This window comes from Pseudophryne corroboree, chromosome 7 (genome assembly GCF_028390025.1).
Source record: "Pseudophryne corroboree isolate aPseCor3 chromosome 7, aPseCor3.hap2, whole genome shotgun sequence".
In the NCBI taxonomy this organism is placed as follows: domain Eukaryota; kingdom Metazoa; phylum Chordata; class Amphibia; order Anura; family Myobatrachidae; genus Pseudophryne; species Pseudophryne corroboree.
Genome location: NC_086450.1, coordinates 286,673,426 through 286,693,779, shown reverse-complemented (window position 1 = coordinate 286,693,779; position 20,354 = coordinate 286,673,426). Strand labels below are relative to the sequence as shown.

Genomic DNA, 20,354 nt, shown 5'->3' with positions numbered 1-20,354 from the left:
TAAGGCAAAACTTCCATGTGCCTTTTGGAATCTGCATCTCCAGTCCACTGGCGAGTCCATAAGCATCTCCTAGCAGAGATAGATAGTGCACTTACTTTAGATGCCAGCCGGCAGATTTCCCTCTGTGCATCTCTCATGTATAAGACTGAGTCTTTGATATGGTCAATTGTTAACAGGATCGTGTCTCTGTCTAGTGTGTCAATATTTTCTGACAGGTTATCTGACCATGCAGCGGCAGCACTGTACATCCAAGCTGACGCAATTGCTGGTCTGAGTATAATGCCTGAGTGTGTATATACAGACTTCAGGATCGCCTCCTGCCTTCTATCAGCAGGTTCCTTAAGGGCGGCCGTATCCTGGGACGGTAGTGCCACCTTTTTTGACAAACGTGTGAGCGCTTTATCCACCCTCGGGGGTGTTTCCCAACGTAACCTATCCTCTGGCGGGAAAGGGAACGCCATTAGTAATTTCTTAGGAATCACCAATTTCTTATCAGGGGAAGCCCACGCTTCTTCACACACTTCATTTAATTCATCTGACGGGGGAAAAACTACAGGTAGTTTTTTCTCCCCAAACATAATACCCTTTTTTGTGGTACCTGGATGTAAATCAGAAATATTTAACACCTCTTTCATTGCCTCAATCATGCAGCGAATGGCCTTAACGGGCATTAAATTTGACTCATCGGCGTCGACACTGGCGTCAGTATCCGTGTCGACATCTACTTGTGCCACCTGAGATAACGGGCGTTTTAGAGCCCCTGATGACTTTTGAGACCCTTGGACCGGCACGAGCTGAAGACTCGGCTGTCCCACAGTCGGCATGTCGTCAAATTTTTTATGTAAGGAGTCTATACGTGCACTCATTTCTTGCCATAATACCATCCACTCAGGTGTCTGCCCCGCAGGGGGTGACATCTCTGCTAAAGGCATCTGCTCCCCCTCCACATCATTATCCTCCTCAAACATGTCGACACAGCCGTACCGACACACTCCACACACACAGGGAATGCTCAAATAGAGGACAGGACCCACAAAAGCCCTTTGGGGGGACAGAGTAAGAGTATGCCAGCACACACCAGAGCGCTATATATATACAGGGACTAACTGAGTTATGTCCCTAATAGCTGCTTATACTGTATACAGTGCCAATTTAGTGCCCCCCCTCTCTTTTTCCCTCTTACTGTATTGTAGAAATGCAGGGAAGAGCCAGGGAGCTTCCTTCCAGCCGAGCTGTGAGGGAAAAATGGCGCCAGTGTGCTGAGGAGATAGGCTCCGCCCCTTTTTCGCGGCCTATTCTCCCGCTTATTTTGGGATTCTGGCAGGGGTATTTACCTCATATATAGCCCCAGGGGCTATATATTGAGGTATTTTAGCCAGCCAAGGTGTTTTTATTGCTGCCTCAGAGCGCCCCCCCCCAGCGCTCTGCACCCTCAGTGACCGGAGTGTGAAGTGTGTATGAGGAGCAATGGCGCACAGCTGCAGTGCTGTGCGCTACCTTGGTGAAGACAGGATGTCTTCATGCCGCCGATTTTCCGGACCATCTTCCTGCTTCTGGCTCTGTAAGGGGGACGGCGGCGCGGCTCCGGGACCGAACATCAAGGCTGGGCCTGCGGTCGATCCCTCTGGAGCTAATGGTGTCCAGTAGCCTAAGAAGCCCAATCCGGCTGCAAGCAGGCGAGTTCGCTTCTTCTCCCCTTAGTCCCTCGCTGCAGTGAGCCTGTTGCCAGCAGGTCTCACTGAAAAAAAAAAAATTCTAAGACTATAACTTTCTAAGAGCTCAGGAGAGCCCCTAGTGTGCATCCAACCTCGGCCGGGCACGAAATCTAACTGAGGCTTGGAGGAGGGTCATAGTGGGAGGAGCCAGTGCACACCAGGTAGTCTAAGATCTTTCTAGAGTGCCCAGCCTCCTTCGGAGCCCGCTATTCCCCATGGTCCTTACGGAGTTCCCAGCATCCACTAGGACGTTAGAGAAAATATGCTCACGCAGCAATGCCCCCACTAATCGTTATGCTGTATATTATATCCCTAGTACGTCCTATATACTGCATTATACACACGCGGCAATGACATTACTGATTTGGTACATCTCTTCTACACCCACTGGATATCACTAATTTGACCTACACACTGCCATATACGTTTATGGCGTTATCTTGTATCTCACTATCATGCCTCATACCTGTTAGCCTGCGTGTAATACCCTCCTGCGGCACCGACATCAGTGACACTACTGATTTGTACTATATTGTACTTTATGCACTGTATTCTATCACATCTCCTACCCTGTTATGAACACGTGCCGTAGGGAATTCACTGGTCGACATGGCGACCAATCAATGCAATCTATGCTCTATATTTTCCGTTTATTGTACAGTATTCTGCTTGTTATGCTGCGCTTTATCCACTTCCGGCAATGTAACCTATCTGTATTAACTGTGATCCTTGATCTGCGGCTAACGCATACTATACCCTATTATACCTTATACGCTGTAGTGTATACTGACTCAGCAATGTAACCACTGACCTGTATTACATTGTCCCCTATGACCCTATTACCTACTATGTGCTGCAATAAACCCCTCCTGTTTTTTTATTTTTTTATTTATCTATACCCCATCCCCCGTATACGGTACCCTGGCCACACTGTCAGGCGAGGCCACTGGATATCATTATGCGTGAGGGAGAAGTTGAAAGAGAACCACCAACATTGTTGGAGGAGGGGAGATAACCCCCAGCCAGGCAGCGTCTGCTGGCCATGCTATCCGTAATTAAGAAGGGGGGAAGTTAGTGCGTTACTGTGAGAGCAAAGATTTTATGAAGGAAGCCTCAGGGAAGGGGAGGGCTGTGTACATGTGCCATGTGTTTGTCTAAAACAAACTCCCAGGCTGGAGTGATTATCTTAAGCTTCCACATTTTTTTTATTCACAGGTTACTGGAGAGCGTATAGCAAAGTTCTTGCAATAACGTCACGACTATACCAGTGGACAGTGCTGGACTTTTCACTCATTATGCTCATTATAAGAAAGCATTGAGGCCTGTTTACTAGACAGGCGCTTTAACCAACTAAGCCAAAGCGCAGAAGCAATACCCATAGCCTGTAGATACATGATACCAGTGGCGGAACAAGCAAGCGGTGGGCCCAGGTGCAACAAAATGCTTTGCCCCCCCCCCCATCCAAGTCCACCCCCTCACCCCTTGAGAGGATCTGGTGAGGGGGACCTGCTCAGGGCCAGAGAAATGGATACCTAGCAACAGTGCCGTAACTAGACATTTTAGCACTGTGTGCAAGAAACGACATCGGAGCCCCACCCCTGCATGCAAAACAGGGGCAGTGCGCGCCGTAGGCGCGCGCAAAAACACATAGTGGCGTGGCTACGCGGGGAAGGGGTGTGGCCACAAAATAATACCAATTCCTAAAACGGTGCACAGTAGTCTCCATTCTTCAAATTACGCCGCACAGTAGCACCACTACACCAGGTAGAGACCCTTTTACACCTTACAGCGAACAGATTCCTCTTTTTACACATTACGGCAGACAGCGTCCCCTTTTTACACATTACGGCAGACAGCGTCTCCCTTTTTATACATTACGGCAGACAGCATCCCCTTTTTACACATAACGGCAGACAGCGTGCCCTTGTTACACATAGCGGCAGACAGCGTCCCCTTTTTACACATAACGGCAGACAGCGTACACTTTTTACACATAGCGGCAGACAGCGTGCCCTTGTTACACATTACGGCAGACAGCGTGCCCTTGTTACACATTACGGCAGACAGCGTGCCCTTGTTACACATTACGGCAGACAGCGTGCCCTTGTTACACATTACGGCAGACAGCGTGCCCTTGTTACACATTACGGCAGACAGCGTGCCCTTGTTACACATTACGGCAGACAGCGTGCCCTTGTTACACATTACGGCAGGCAGATTCCCCCTTTTTACACGTTGCGGCAGGCAGTCCCCCGTTTTTACACATTGCGGCAGGCAGATTCCCCATTTTTACACATTACGGCAGGCAGATTCTCCCTTCTTACACATAGCGGCAGGCAGATTCCCCCTTTTTACACATTACGGCAGGCAGATTCTCCCTTTTTACACATAGCGGCAGGCAGATTCCCCATTTTTACACATTGCGGCAGGCAGATTCCCCCTTTTTACACATTGCGGCAGGCAGTCCCCCCTTTTTACACATTGCGGCAGGCAGTCCCCCATTTTTACACATAGCGGCAGGCAGTCCACCCTTTTTACACATTGCGGTAGGCAGTCCCCCATTTTTACACATAGCGGCAGGCAGTCCCAACAAATAAAGAAAGAAAGAAAGAAAGAAAGAAAGAAAGAAAGAAAGTAGAATCATACTTACCCTCTCCGCTGGCTCAGGCTCCTCGTGCAGCTTGACGATTCCCGGACAGTAGACGAGGTGGAGGAGGGAGCCGCAGCAGCGCTGTGTTATTGGTGGAGGCGCTGCTGCCCCCCTGCTTCACTATAGGCTGTTCTCGGAAGACAGCCTATAGTGAAGCAGAGGGGCAGCAGCAGCAGCGCCTCCACCAGTAACAAAGCGCTGCTGCGGCTCCCTCCTTCACCTCCGTCCTCCTCCTTCCCCCGTCCGTGCCGCTGCTCTTCTCCTCTGTGGGCGGCTGTGCGCTGCGGGCAGCGGTTCCCCGCAGCGCACAGCGGCATGTAATGAGTCAGTTTGACTCATTACATGCTTGGGCCCCTGGACAGAGGCGGGCCCCAGTGCAACGCACTGCTTGCCCTGCCGGTAGTTCCGCCTCTGCATGATACTTATCTGGGAGGTCCCTCTGTGCACTTCCTAAGGAATCATTAGTTTGCAAAGTTTCACGTGGGCCCCCCCCAAAGCTAAGCCGGAAGGAGAAACGTGACATGTAGTCTGTTCATCTGTAAGTAAGTACAGTAAGTGAAGGGGAAAAGTACCATATTATAAAGTAACATGACAGGAAAAAAATGTAATAGGGAAAAATTAAAGAAATAAATAATGAATTAAAAACCCAATAAAAGAAATTAAATTAATAAATAATTAGAAAGGGTTCGCCCCCTGTGGGTAATGGGCTGGGGGGGGGGGGGGGGGGAGTACGACTGGGTCTGGGTTAATGTGGGAAGCAGGAACTGTCGGGGGCCTGCGCCATGTGTGCGTTGGGGGACTGGGCTCTGTTCGCTAGCTGCGGGGGAGAAGGGCTGGCTAGGCTCGGCGCTATATATTTGCCTCGTGCAGGGTGGTGTGGGGAAGGGGGGGGTTGACTGGGCCCCGGCGGGGGGGGGGGACTATTCCCGCCTGAGCCGGATGCCGGGGCGTCCCACTGCTGGGTTGCCCGGCGTGCTTGCAGGGGTAGGGCGGGTGTCCGGGACCCGGCGGGGGGGCTATTCCCGCTGGAGCCGGAGGCTTGGGCATCCCCCTGCTGGGCTGCCCGGCGTGCTAGCAGGTGAAGAGGGGTTGCCCGGTCCCCGTAATTGGGCCGGGGGGCTGGCCTAAGCCTGGAGGCTGCGGTGGGGAGGGGGGGTCTGGCCGAGCACAGCGCTGATGGCTTGACCCGGGCCCTGCGGCGCAGTGAGGGACGGTTGCCCGAGACCCGGCGGGGGGCCCCCTCCCGCCGGAGCCGGTAGCTGCGGCGTCACCCTGCTGCGCTGCCTGGCTCCGTGCGTGACGCGGTCACTCGGTGCCGGACAGAGGGGACGTGATGCTGCGGGGGGGGGGGGGAGCGGATTCTTGTGTGCCAGGTCCATCCCGCCGCGCGTGTGCCAGGAATACAAGGGGGAACACCTCTCGGACCCCCCTGCCGCATGGCTGTCGAGCGGACGGGGGTAACCGGGGCGGCCTGTATCAGGTGCCGGGGAGGCTCTGCGTGCTGCTTTGGCCTGGGCATGGATAAGGCCGAGTGGCACGCGGTGCTTGCAGGCGCTTGTGGGGCCCGGCGCTGGAGTGCTGGCGAGGGCGGGGGGAATATGAGGGGCTGGGGAAGGAAAGGTTGACCTGTGGGCTAATGGGCGCCCGCAGTTAACCTGTGACATGTAGTTATGCTGCGGCCTATGATGGAAGGGGGGGGGGGACGCTAATGGTATAGTCAGAAAAAGACTACTTAACCTTCCTTTGTATTCCTGCCTTCTTAGGTGCCTTCTTCTGCCTTCTTGGATCCTTGTCCAGCGTGAAAGAGGAAGCCTGCCTGCCCCTCCTGACCTTTTGTACCTCACAGGTAACTCTCCTCCCCCTTTCCCTACAGGATGTGCTTAGGTATCTCTCTGCACTACACTCCCCTTCCCTCCCCCCTTCTCCCAATCCCAGCCCCAGGCTTCCTTCCTTAAAAAACCAGGACGCTTATTTATTCTTCAGGCCTATTTGGCCCTTGAATTCTTTAAGTACTATAGGCAAACAAATATTGAGACATAAATACTAGGCAGTGAACTATAGTGTACAACTGGATTACAATATAAGGGGTATAAGAAGGGATATGCGACTAGTGCACCATCCAGGGTGAAAGGCAACCATCTCCAAGTCGTGGGGTGCCTAGAATAGCACTGTATACTTAAGAGGTATCTGGTGCCCAGCTCCCTAGCTGCTCTTGCCCCCTCTGTATGACATCATGATGTCACATGTTCTAGGGGTGATGGTGGTAAGCACAGGGTGTAGAAGAGCAGTCCTACGACCCTGTACAAGAGTTGCTCTAAAAGGAAGTAACTTCCACTCTGATAAGTAATTACTCTTCTTCCTGTAAGACAAACATTCACTAACTCACAGATGCACAAACATACGGGGAGGGGGGTTGGAATAGTGCAATGGGAGATGTGCAATTGGGGATGTGGTACAGCTAAGTGGGTGGTGCAGATGACTTGATCTCTCAACCATGTCATCATGCCCCCCCATCTCCCCTGACATACAATGCTGAAATTACCAGCATTTTTAAGCAGAGAAGCCACGATGATGCAATTCAGGGTGAATCACATCATCAAAACACCTCTGGGTGAATTGCCTGCTTTTGGGAGATTGCCCAAGAATCAGGAGTCTCGTGAAGACTAGAGGAGAGTCGGAAAGAATGATACTTACACACATACAGAACGCAGACACAAATACAAGCATGCAGACACACATAGAGGGACACACATGGATAAGCACCTAAACCCATAGAGGAGCATATGCATTACCACACAAAGCTCATGTGCTCTTCTGCTCTATCCTTTCAACAATCCTCAAAGAAACAGACCTGCTATGACCTGCATTAATTGGTGAAGCACCATACTATGCCCCCTCCTGAGTGCCACACTGAGGGACCCATTTATCAATGAGTAATAAAACTCATTGTGAATGATAAAACTCATGTATGAGAAATGGTGCGCCAGACAATCAGCTCCCAACTTTCATTTTTCAAACACAGGACAGTTAGGAGCTGAACACATGACAGTTAGGAGCTGATTGTCTGGAGCACCATTTATAAGTTATCACTGTGTAGTCTCTCTGATTAGTGTAATAGTGTATACTCTATTCAGGTTGGGTACAATATCCTGGCGCTCACCATCCCAACGGTCGCAATCCAAATGGTCATAATCTCAATGGATTTTGGTGAGTATTCTAACTCCTAACCCACCCCTCCTGCAGCATAACCATTACCGTCCCCTTTGGCAGCCTAACCCTAACTATCCCCTTCGGAAGCCTAACCATCCACTCCCACAGCCTAACCTTAACCCTACCCCAAGTGCCTAATCCTAATACTCGCCGCAGGGATCTGTCAGAATTTTGACTAACAGGATTCTGGACCCGGGGTTGTGATATCGGGAATGGTGTGCATCAGTATCCTGTCTTCATCCCCTCTATTCTAGTCAGTGCCGTAACTAGGCATTTTAGCGCTGTGTGCAAGAAACAGCATTGGTGCCCCCCACTTATGTAAAATCTGGGCAGTGCGCGTCGTAGGCGCACGTCAAAAATTTAGGGGCGTGGCTTCATGGGGAAAGGGTGTGGCCACAAAATAATACCAATTTGTACTGCGGTACACAGTAGTCTCCATTCAAATTTCGCAGCACAGTAGCGCCACTACACCAGGTAGAGCCCCTTTTACACATTACGCCAGCCAGTCCCCCTTTTTACACATTACGGCAGACAGCGTCCCCATTTTTACACATTACGGCAGACAGCGTCCCCTTTTTACATATTACGGCAGACAGCGTCCCCTTTTTACACATTACGGCAGGCAGCGTCTCCCTTTTTACACATTACGGCAGACAGCATCCCCCTTTTTACACATTACGACAGACAGAAGAGAGAGAGAAAGAGAGACTTACCATCTCTCCCCACTGGCTCAGGCAGTCATGTTCCTCGGTGCTGGCAGATCCCGGGCAGGGGAGAAGGAGGAGGAGCGAGGGGGACAGGAGCCGCAGCAGCGCTATGTAATTGGTAGAGGCGCCGCTGCAGCAGTCCCTCTGCTCCTGCATTGGCTGCCCGCCACCGCTGTGAATGCTGGGATGAGGGAAGCGCATCCCAGCATTCACAGCAGCGCCGGCCAGCCAATGCGGAAGGAGAGGGACTGCTGTAGCGGCGCCGCTACCAATTAGAGGGACTGCTGCTGCGGCTCCAGTCCCCCTCCCTCCTCCGGGTCCTCCGCTGACGCTGCTCCTCTTCTCCGGCGGCGCAAACGGCACAGGCGGCTTGTAATGAGTCAATTTGACCCATTAAAAGCCGCTGACATAGTTGTTGGCCGTGCGCCCTCAGGGCGACTGCGCTGTATGCCAGGCACACCTGGCACACACGTAGTTACGGCTCTTGCTTTTTATGCCTTAGTTATTCACATGACTACATCAATGCGCAGTAAGAAGCATTTTTCCTTTCCTGGAATAAGATATTCTAATAATCCCTGGTGGGCAGAGGCTGCATATACAGTAAGGAGACATTAATGGTTTTTATTCTGCTATTAGTTAATAATCTACCTGGTGTTCAGTTTTGTATAATTGCTCAAAAAAAGGGGCATATTCAATTAGCCCAAGGCTAATTGTCAGATAATTACTGTGCAGCACAGGGAAAGACTATTTAATTAAATAACTTTTCTTTCTGCCTAAAATTGGTGATTACCGCGTGGAAACCGATTCCACATAAACTGTGGAATCAGTGGGTTTCCCCACGCATGAACCCCTGACTGTGGCTTTTTCTCGCGGACTCTGGGATTCATGCGTGAGAGAGAGAGAGAAAGAGAGAGTCACCTGTGTGGTCGCTCCGGCATCGAGGCTTCACAGGCGCTGTCCGTCATATACTGGCGCTCCCTGCCCCTCTCCATCGCTAGCGGCAGCTCACCGCTGATCCGAGCTACCGCCTGCAGTAGCGCTCCCACTTTCTCCGTTGACAGTGGCTGATCTCACTGTCTAAGCAGCGCACCAGCGGCAGATCATGTAACGGACCTGCCGCCTGCACTCCCGCTCTCATTCCCTCTCCATTGTAGAGGCGCAAGCGGGTCTGACAGACAGCATCACCGCACGGAGGCTCTCTACCAACAAATGGCGCCTGACACACCGCTCCCCGTCCCTTACAGAGGCGGGAGACAGGCGCCGACACACAGCAACTTTACACTACTACCTCACTGACTACAACGCCCAACGTGAGGGTGTGCTGCCGATGGTGCGCCTTCAGTGCAGTTGCTGTGTGGGCAAGGCACCATCGGCACACACATAGTTACGGCTGTGATTCTAGTATCTGGTTTATTAATACTCTGTTATGTTATGACATTTGCATGTACTAGTCACAGTAAATTTTATCCCAAAATCTTCCCTACTTGTTGATGCTTGCACAAATCATCTAATTCTAACTATACCCACATAATATATTAGCCATGAACACTAGCACATTACTTACAACCTTGTAATTCCTATGACATACCGTACTAGCTATATTGAATCTGTGATATACAAGATTGTACTGCAGACCTAATTGAACAACCATATGCCCAGACTATACCAGTCTATAACAAATACATTACACATTGTCAGAGGTGCCGATAGGGGGCAGAGCGGGTACTAATTACTTGTTTGAGGGGCCCCGCAGGGTCCAAAGATGTAGCTGCTGTGGAAAAGCATCCATGTCTGAATCAGGCCCTATAAGCCAACCAAGACTAAAAATGACACAATATGGGTACAGAGCCGAAACTAGGGGGGGGGGGGGCTAGGGGGGCATGTGACCTGGGCGCCAGACTGGTGAGGGCGCAGAGACTGTCACTTTAATCCCCCCTAATGCCCCCTCCCTATGCAGCAGCGATAGTTTAGAGCCGGCGGAACTCAAGCGCCAGACTCTGCTAGCTGCCACCTAGCCAGACACACTGCATCATGAGATGAAACTGAAAATAAACTACATCTCCCAGCAGCCCTTGCTGCCGGGAGCTGTACTTTACTTTCAGTTTCATCTCTGCAGCGTGCTGTGATCAGCACAGCAGAGCCGCATCAAGAGGGGGCAGAGGGTGCAAATTACTAACCCCCCCCCCCCCTGCTCAGCCCACTGCCACTGACTTTAATCATTGCAGCAAGAAATTCCGAGGTCCGAAAAGGGGGCTGGGCTAAACGGCACTGTGCCACCATGCCAGCCAGCAACAGCATGAGAGAGAGGAGAGGAGAGGAGCAGCACAGCCTAAACAGTGAGTATAACTCAGGGAAGGGGCACTGTATGTGTGTGACTGCTATATGTGTGTATGAATGTGCGCATGTTGTGTTTGTATGTGAATAGGTGTGTGACTATATATATCTGTATGGGTGTGGTATACGTGACCGGGCATACCAACGCCGGTATCCCGGGAGCGGAATGCTGTCGGGGGGAGAGGGGGTGGCGAGCACTGCAAGCCCCTTTGCAGGCTCGCTGCGCTCGCCATGCTGGGGTGGGAGTGGTCCTTGTTGGTCGGCATGCCGACCGTCGGGATTGTGAGGGGGCGGGATTGTGCATCCAAGGTCCGGCACTCCCAGTGCAGTATGAATTACTTTGCTGGTGTCCTCACAGGTGTAAGTAGATACAGAAGCAAAAGGTGCGGCACTGAAGCTGATTCTCCGTAATTAAGAGACACACACGGTCCTGCATTTGACCCGAATCAGCTTCAGTACCGCATATTTTTGCTGTTTTATATATATATATATATATATATATTTATTATACACTCTTGAATGTGAGGGGGGGGGGGGGGGGGGGTGCGCTAAGTTAATGGCTCGCCCCGGGTGCCAAAACTCCTAGTTTCGGCCCTGCTGGGTAAAAAGTCAAAAGACAGAGGTCTGGTGCGAGTGACTCGTGCCATTCCTCGCACTGCGCACATTATGCTTAATCTGCAACTATATCCCAATTCCACTGCACCAAAAATAGTTATCCTAAGTATCTAGTACAATGTAAGCAAATGTGTATGCAACTAAGACGCAACATTCAGCAAAAAGGTATGCAAGGACAATGTCAGATCTGTGGTTATGCCAGTCCCCGGAGGGGGCACCAGTGGCAAACGCAGGATTTGCATGGGGGGGTTTCCAGAACTGGGCGGAGCCAATCACGGGGGTGGGGACTGAGGTGACCCAGTATATGCTGGGTCCGTAAAACTAGTGTGTGTGTGTATATATATACACACACACACACACACACACACACACACATACATATATATCTACACACACTGCTCAAAAAAATAAAGGGAACACTAAAATAACACATCCTAGATCTGAATGAATGAAATATTCTTATTAAATACTTTGTTCTTTACATAGTTGAATGTGCTGACAACGAAATCTCACAAAAATTATCAATGGAAATCAAATGTATTAACCCATGGAGGTCTGGATTTGGAGTCACCCTCAAAATTAAAGTGGAAAAACACACTACAGGCTGATCCAACTTTGATGTAATGTCCTTAAAACAAGTCAAAATGAGGCTCAGTAGTGTGTGTGGCCTCCACGTGCTTATTTGACCTCCCTACAACCCACACAAGTGGCTCAGGTAGTGCAGCTCATCCAGGATGGCACATCAATGCGAGCTGTGGCAAGAAGGTTTGCTGTGTCTGTCAGCGTAGTGTCCAGAGCATGGAGGCGCTACCAGGAGACAGGCCAGTACATAAGGAGACGTGGAGGAGGCCGTAGGAGGGCAACAACCCAGCAGCAGGACCGCTACCTCCGCCTTTGTGCAAGGAGGAACAGGAGGAGCACTGCCAGAGCCCTGCAAAATGACCTCCAGCAAGCCACAAATGTGCATGTGTCTACTCAAACGATCAGAAACAGACTCCATGAGGGTGGTATGAGGGCCCGACGCCCACAGGTGGGGGTTGTGCTTACAGCCCAACACCGTGCAGGACGTTTGGCATTTGCCAGAAAACACCAAGATTGGCAAATTTGCCACTGGCGCCCTGTGCTCTTCACAGATGAAAGCAGGTTCTCACTGAGCACATGTGACAGACGTGACAGAGTCTGGAGATGCCAAGGAGAATGTTCTGCTGCCTGCAACATCCTCCAGCATGACCGGTTTGGCAGTGGGTCAGTAATGGTGTGGGGTGGCATTTCTTTGGGGGGTCGCACAGCCCCCCATGTGCTCGCCAGAGGTAGCCTGACTGCCATTAGGTACTGAGATGAGATCCTCAGACCCCTTGTGAGACCATATGCTGGTGCGGTTGGCCCTGACTTCCTCCTAATGCAAGACAATGCTAGACCTCATGTGGCTGGAATGTGTCAGCAGTTCCTGTAAGACAAAGGCATTGATGCTATGGACTGGCCCGCCCGTTCCCCAGACCTGAATCCAATTGAGCACATCTGGGACATCATGTCTCGCTCCATCCACCAACGCTACGTTGCACCACAGACTGTCCAGGAGTTGGCGGCTGCTTTAGTCCAGGTCTGGGAGGAGATCCCTCAGGAGACCATCCACCACCTCATCAGGAGCATACCCAGGCATTGTAGGGAGGTCATACAGGCACGAGGAGGCCACACACACTACTGAGCCTCATTTTGACTTGTTTTAAGGACATTACATCAAAGTTGGATCAGCCTGTAGTGTGTTTTTCCACTTTAATTTTGAGGGTGACTCCAAATCCAGACCTCCATGGGTTAATAAATTTGATTTCCATTGATAATTTTTGTGTGATTTTGTTGTCAGCACATTCAACTATGTAAAGAACAAAGTATTTAATAAGAATATTTCATTCATTCAGATCTAGGAGGTGTTATTTTAGTGTTCCCTTTATTTTTTTGAGCAGTGTATATATACACACACACATACATATACATAGCATATTAAACATGTATACATATTTATATATATGTATATGTATATATATATGTACACACACATACAGTACACATATATATACACATGTATATATATTATTGTGTGTGTGTGTGTGTGTGTGTGTGTGTTTATATGTATGTATGTACATACATGTGTATATATGTATGCACATGGATATATATGTACTATAATTAAAATAAAGCATACTTGCCTACCTGACCCTCTCCATGAGGGAGAAAATGCTCTGTTCCTGGACTTTCCTGGTAATGTATGATTGCCACCACCTGTGGTGAGCTAGTTAATTGATAAGAAAGGTGTTTCACTACAGGTGATGGCAATCATACATTACCAGGAAAGTCCAGGAACAGAGCATTTTCTCCCTCATGGAGAGGGTCAGGTAGGCAAGTATGAAGTAAAGTAAACTTTTATTGCACTTACAAGTGCCACCAGGAAGACAGCAGGCTGCAGAGGACGCTAGACAGCCATTAATAATACTCATGCAGCAAAAAAAAAAAAATGTTTTTTTTTTTTAGTGGAGGGGGGTTTCTGGGTGCTCGGAAACCCCCCCTGGGTGCGCCACTGGGCACTAGTGGGTCAGTGGTGGTGCAATGGAGAAACCGAGGAGGCTGTAAGAGATTCCTGCGCATGTGCACAATGATGTTTATTATATGCTCACGAATATATACAGTAATTGAAGCAGATGATAACATGGGATGGATGGTACATGAAATGCTGACAATGATGAATAAACAGTCACAGGTATTTAGCTGGTCTGGAAACCAGTGCAGTAATTAGGCAATGAAATACAGGCAATGAACTAGTCTGGAAACTAGTATAGCAATCAGATGGTGATCACTCCCACAGTTGGTTTGGAAACCAGCAACGATACTCCACACAGTCAGTTTGTAATGCAAAGCCCACAACTAAGCAAGGTCAAGCAGGAGACAACTTGAAACACATATGTAGTGGTTGTATTAAGTGCCAGATGCCATAGCACAATGCTGAATGCAAGTCAACCACACACAGGTGAAGATAATGAATTTCACCTGAAGAAAGTCTCCCACTGCAAAAGGTGGAGGCCAACTGTAGCAGAAGCTAGAGCTGAAGTAAATGCTGGGACCTGCAGTTCCACAGGAATACTGGAACCGGGAGATCACTTGGAGATGCCAGAAATAGGAGATCGCTGGAAACAGCAGATTGAAGACTGGAGATTGGAAACTGGAAACTGGACCCAGGAGATGCTAAGCAGCAATGCGACGCGTTGTCCAAGGTGATGAGACTGAGCCGATGCTCTGGACTTATACCCTCTGATCGGCAGTCATTGGATACTTGGATCATGTGAGCAATCACAGCGCAGGATTGGGTGCTCTCCGGTCAGCTGACCGCAAGTGTCATGGCGGCGCCCATGCTGTACAGATGGCCGGTACACGGGATGGTCCCCGCAGAATGGACTTCAGGGGCTCACCACAATAGTGGGTACTGCACTCTGCAGACAGGATGCTCATACAGCCGCAGACTGGGACCGTGACCTCCGGAGGCCTAAACACCAGCGCAGCGGTAAGTGAGACATCACTGAATGCTGACTCCTGACAGACAGGAATCATTACCCATGGGGGAACATCAAAGTCTCACCAGATGTTAATTTATAGGATTCTACAAGTCTTCAGAAGCGGAGTATGGCAGAGTAGAGTGGTCGCCTGTGTACCGCTCTAACGGGTCTATTAGTATTTACTACTCATTTCTCATTTGCTTTGGTACTTTACATTACTGCAGTATAGAGAATGTTGTACTGTTGCAATGTAACAATGGTATTTCTGCTGGAGAGGAGGTGTGAAAAACCACCTTTATGTCAGTGAGGGTTTAGCGTCTGCAATCAGAGTAAATCTGATTGTGAAGTCTCCCGGCCATACTGTCTTCATTTTGGAATTTACAGCACATGTTCTAACCAAAAGAGTTGTGTTTGCACATTAGATTGCAGCAAAATCTCTAAGGAGAAATCCACCAATTTTATTTCATTACAGTTATCGTGTCTCAGTGCACCAGATCCAGGCTCCTTCTTAAGGGATCTGGCATCACTGGCTCTCCTCGTGCAGCTGCAGCTCACTGGCAGATGGGTGCCAGTCTTCTGCCACCCAGCACCCATCTCAGTAGGATCCTCCACTGCTGGCATCTCCCTCATCCCATCTGCTGTGGGCAGCTCTGCTACAGGAAGGGAGACTCAGGCATGCCAAAAATGTGATGTCATGTTGGCACAAAATTTGAATCGTACTTATGTATGAAAGTTTGTGGGCCAAAGTACTGTATTTGACTAACATCCTGATCTCCAGTATCTGTTCTGCTATAATTTCCAGCATACTTTCTTACCTGTGTTCTGATCTGATGAGTTCCTCGCCTGCTCTCTTGGTACTACTTCTAGTTCTGGTTCTGAATTTGGCTTTCTTCCGACCTCATTCTGCACATTCCCGGTACTGCATTGCCCACTTGATTCTGTCCCGTTTCTGACACCACTCGTCACTATGCCTCATGGTATATGACGTTCAGAACACCTACAAGCATCTTCAACTGAAGGTACTGCAGAATATTTTACAAACCCTGGTAGGCAAGCAGGTAATTATCAAGGTTGCAGTCAATTAAAGAATAAATTGATTTTATTCCAAATTATTTCTGGTGCAGAAATCATCAGGGGATATTTGCACAGTACTAGATCTCAATTATCGAAATATCCTTGTGGTTGTGAAGTCAAGAGTTGCTGCAATACAGAATACAGAGTGTTGGCTTTTCTCCAACAGCAAATGTCCAGAAAAGTCATCTGATTCCTACCAAACTACAGATGTGCCAGCACTCATCTTACATACTAATCGTGGCAATCACTGGGCGTTTGCCATAATTAGCGTTCCCGGCTAACCTGTAGCCAGATATAATTGTACTAAGGACAAATGCAGAATTAATATCTAAAGCCTTAATTGCTTTTCACGGAAATCATGAGATCATACTGAATTGCTGTCTTTTTATCCCTTTTCTACTAATGAGGAAGAAGAGAAGCAACACACTTTGGATGTTGTCTGAGCATACTCAGATCATCTGGTTAGGATTAAACAGGTCCATAAGAATAATCAGCTCTTTATTATATCAGGGTGTTCTCACCAAGGACACATTCTTTGAAAGAGAGGTGGATACATGAAGACTTCTAAAGAAGCATGAGGTGCCATAAATTCTAAGGGTGCATTCGACTAGTGCCTTTATGATCAAGGAAAGCTCAAGTGTCAGTAACAGAACTTTGCAGGCCTGCAGTGTGGTCCACACCACACACTTTTGTTCACCATTATATATTGGATGTTATGGCAAGTTCATAAATCCATTTAGGGGAAAAAATGCACTACAGTAGGTTCTCAAGCAATAACCATTTTTTTTTGTTTTCGAGCACTACAACAATGTGTGGTAAATTATTTTAGGCCCTGCTTCCTACACTACTTCAGTACATCCCAAATGGTTAGGGTTGCCAGGGTGTCCAAGGAAGTAAGTGGCAAATTGTTGCCCATTTATTTTCCTCAATGTTAAGTTCTGTGTACTTGGAACCCAGGAGATTGGGTGGCACCAGGAGAGTTCCAAGTACAGACGTGTGAAGCTTCAACTGGACTGAGATATGCAGCTACCCCTAACAAAAATCCCTGACTCCGTTCTTCCCAGTGGTCGATTAACGCCTGCAAGACTATGGTTTCTTGTGCCCACGGCAGCCGCGTTTGAATGGGCGATTTAGATCCGCCCAGACTCCGATGCACCCTGGTCTTAATAGGTGACAAGGCATTAACCGAGACAGAAAAGAAAACGGGGAAAACTAACTAAGACTGATATGACTGAAACAGAGAAGGATACAAAAAATAACAAAGTAGTTTATGTGTGGCGTGGCGGCCTGGAACAACAGAAAATCAAGTAATGCAACCTAACTGCCAAATACGAATTTGTCGTAATAAGGCGAGGACAGCAATGCGGAAACCTCCACAAAAATGACACAACCAAAAATAGAAAGAGACAATACGGCTTCAGCCATAAAGTGCGGCAGAGCTGCTACTCATGACACTACGACAGGTGTGTGCAGGAAACGACCGGAACCCAGAAGCTAACGATGCCAGACCACTTTACTGGAAGGCAATTCGGAGGACAGCAGTAAACGATCCCTCAGACAGGACTCAGGAAACTGGACACAGGACACTGGAGTACACAAGCTGGATGCAGGAACACACCAGAGGCAGGAAGCCAGGCTCCACAAGAAGCTGCTGACAGGGACCAGGAACAAGCTTGTAGAAAGCTAACCAAGAACTGGAACATACAGGTACAACAACAAACTTCTATCACCGGCGCTGGACTGCAGGGATAGCTGGGTAATAAGGGAAGCACGCCCCAATCAGGATGGCTGGAAGCCAGGCACAAGGTAATGGCAAAAATACTGACAGGTGAGGCAACACAGACAAGAGCCAAACTGCAGTACACAGACTCTCCACATAATGACCAAATATCTGACAGGTGAGGCTTAACACATAGAAAACAGGCTGCAGTTACACAGACTCACCACCGGCGGCCAACAAGAGTCTTCTAAACAAGTATAAGAGAAATCCTGGCATGCAAACAGAAATATAACATAAAATTCATGAACAGAAAGCAAAACAGGAATGAACCACTGCTTGTGGTTCATAACACTCAAGGTCTCCATGGCATCTTTATACTTACCACCCTTATTAGAATTATTTTATGAAGCTTGGGAAGTTACCCAGAGATTGTTATATTGCGGCAGATGTATTAAGCCTGAAAAAGTGATAAAGTGGAAGGTGATAATGCACCAGCCAGTCAGCTCCTAACTCTGTTTTTTCAAACCCAGCCTGTAACTTGACAATTAGGAGCGGATTGGCTGATGCATTGCTACCTTCCACTTTATCACTTCTCCAGGCAGTGTCGGACTGGGGCATGAAAGGCCCACCAGGGAAATGCAATCACAGGGGCCCACTAAGGGGCGTTGCCATATGCTGGAAGGGGTGTGGCCTAGTGACCAGAGAGGAGTGGCCAGAAATTATAGGCGCCACCTAGCATAGTATATAAAGAAAAAGAGCTCTACCTCGCTGCCCACTTCAAGCTGTTGTGTATGTGCCTGGGTCACACCAGGAGATAACAGTAGTATATCCGCCTGGGTTACACTGGGAGAGAGCAGTAGTATATGCACCTGGGTTACACCGGGAGAGAACAGTAGTATATGCGCCTGGGTTACACCGGTAGAGAACAGTAGTATATGCGCCTGGGTCACACCAGGAGAGCGCAGTAGTATATGCGCCTGGGTTACACCAGGAGAGAACAGTAATATATGCGCCTGGGTTACACCAGGAGGGAGCAGTAGTATATGCGCCTGGGTTACACCAGGAGAGAGCAGTAGCATATGTGTCTGGGTTACACCGGGAGAGAGCAGTAGTATATGTGTCTGGGTCACACCAGGAGACAGCAGTAGTATATGCGCCTGGGTCACACTAGGAGAGAGCAGTAGTATATGCGCCTGGGTCACACCAGGAGATAGCAGTAGTATATGCGCCTGGGTTACTCCGGGAGAGAGCAGTAGTACTGTATATGCGCCTGGGTTACTCCGGGAGAGAGCAGTAGTATATGCACCTGGGTTCCAGCGGGAGAGAGCAGTAGTATATGCACCTGGGTTATAGCAGGAGAGAGCAGTAGTATACGTGCCTGGGTTAAACCGGGAGAGAGCATCAGTATATAGGCCTTGGTTACACCGGGAGAGAGCAGTATATACACATAGAGACCCCAATATACTGCCAGATACAAATAATGACCCCAGTAGTGCAGTGCCAGATACACACACACACACACACACCCCCAATAGTGCCAAATACACATACGCTTCCAGTAGTGCAGTGTCAAATACACTGATGCCCCCAGTAGTGCAGTGCCAGATACACATACACTCCTAATAGTGCAACATACACATACACCTTCACAGTGGTGGAACTAGCGAGCAGTGGGCCCAAGTGCGACAAAATGCTTTGGTTCCCCCCCCCCCCCCCCCCTCATCCCATCCAAGTCCACCCCCTCACCCCTGGAGAGGATCTGGTGATGGGGACCTGCTCAGGGCCAGAGGAATGGATATCTAGCAACAGTGCGGTGTGTACAAGAAATGGCATCGGAGCCCCACCCCTCCATGCAAATGAAGGGCAGTGCGCGCTGTCAAAGTCAGAAAAATATCACGCTGCACATTGCCATATATGCACCTCATGCGTGTGCCCGCTGCACGTGCATGAGCCCTCCCGTGCGTGCGTATACTCTCAGTCGCGTGCACTCGCAGGCGCACGGTATGCGCATTTACGGTAGAGTTTGTGTGCGTCTAGCGGGCGACTCGATCGTTACATATTTCTGTCATATCATGTATTTTGTAGATTATGGTCCCTTTGATAGAATCTGAAAGTTTAGTTGATGTAGTATGTTCAGAGACAAAGAGATCCCTCTTTGTTTGATACGAAGGGTCAGACAGGGGTGACACAGTGGTGTTTAGTATCCATCGGAAGAGTATTAAATTAGCAATATTCCGGTGTTGGTTAGAAATGGATTAATCGCTCGTACGTATAGTTATGGCCATAAGAAGTTTATGGACATTTGCTATATTCGCAGTTTATTACCCATGCGGCAGGAAACCTGAGTTTCCCTCCCACTTGAGCAGTTTGAAATAGTCACAGCCCACCTGTATGAACCAACCTATGACCTTTTGTTATAATGCGGAGACGGATTCCTGTGTCCAATGAACAATAAGAATGTAGGGACCATTGTACTGTACTTTGTGTAGTGTATATAAAGACAAGCCGACCTGGGCCAGCTCCCACTCTACTCTTCTCAACGGTTCTCATCACTGATAATCGGAAGCTGGATATCCAGAAAGGCGCATGCGATTGTTTCCCCTGTGCGTAAGTTCTCTGCAACCATATTTATCTCCTATTTGTTGTAAGCCATTACTCTCTCTCCTTCCCCTTAAATGTAATTGTGCCGCTGTTGTATTTTAACGTGTAGTAATTCGGTTAGGTATTTTATGTTAGTTTGGTAGTGTATAAGTTGTAATGTGTATTCTTTTGCAATTGAACGTTCAT

The 20,354-nt window shown here is 48.9% G+C and overlaps 1 protein-coding gene and 1 long non-coding RNA gene across 8 annotated transcripts in view; one reads left to right on the top strand and one right to left on the bottom strand.

The window, feature by feature from the left end:
* Window positions 1–20,354, bottom strand: part of CARD11 (caspase recruitment domain family member 11) — a 220,382-nt gene that overhangs the window by 113,438 nt on the left and 86,590 nt on the right. The window contains exon 1 of one of the 7 annotated variants that reach the window (XM_063934195.1): window positions 14,271–14,467. The exons of 4 other annotated variants lie outside the window; for them this stretch is intronic. Coding sequence is in view for 1 of the 3 variants with exons in the window: in XM_063934194.1 (XP_063790264.1) it covers window positions 10,016–10,067 (52 nt within the window). In the remaining 2 variants the exon portion in view is untranslated. Of the gene's footprint in view, window positions 1–6,102; window positions 6,190–10,015; window positions 10,112–14,270; window positions 14,468–20,354 lie in introns of those variants that run through there. 2 more of the 7 variants (XM_063934194.1, XM_063934196.1) reach the window with 2 other exon arrangements.
* LOC134945118 (uncharacterized) overlaps window positions 10,284–20,354 on the top strand; it is a 70,316-nt gene continuing 60,245 nt past the window's right edge. The window contains exon 1 of the long non-coding RNA XR_010182046.1: window positions 10,284–10,618. This is a non-coding gene — a long non-coding RNA (uncharacterized LOC134945118). The remainder of the gene's footprint in view (window positions 10,619–20,354) is intronic.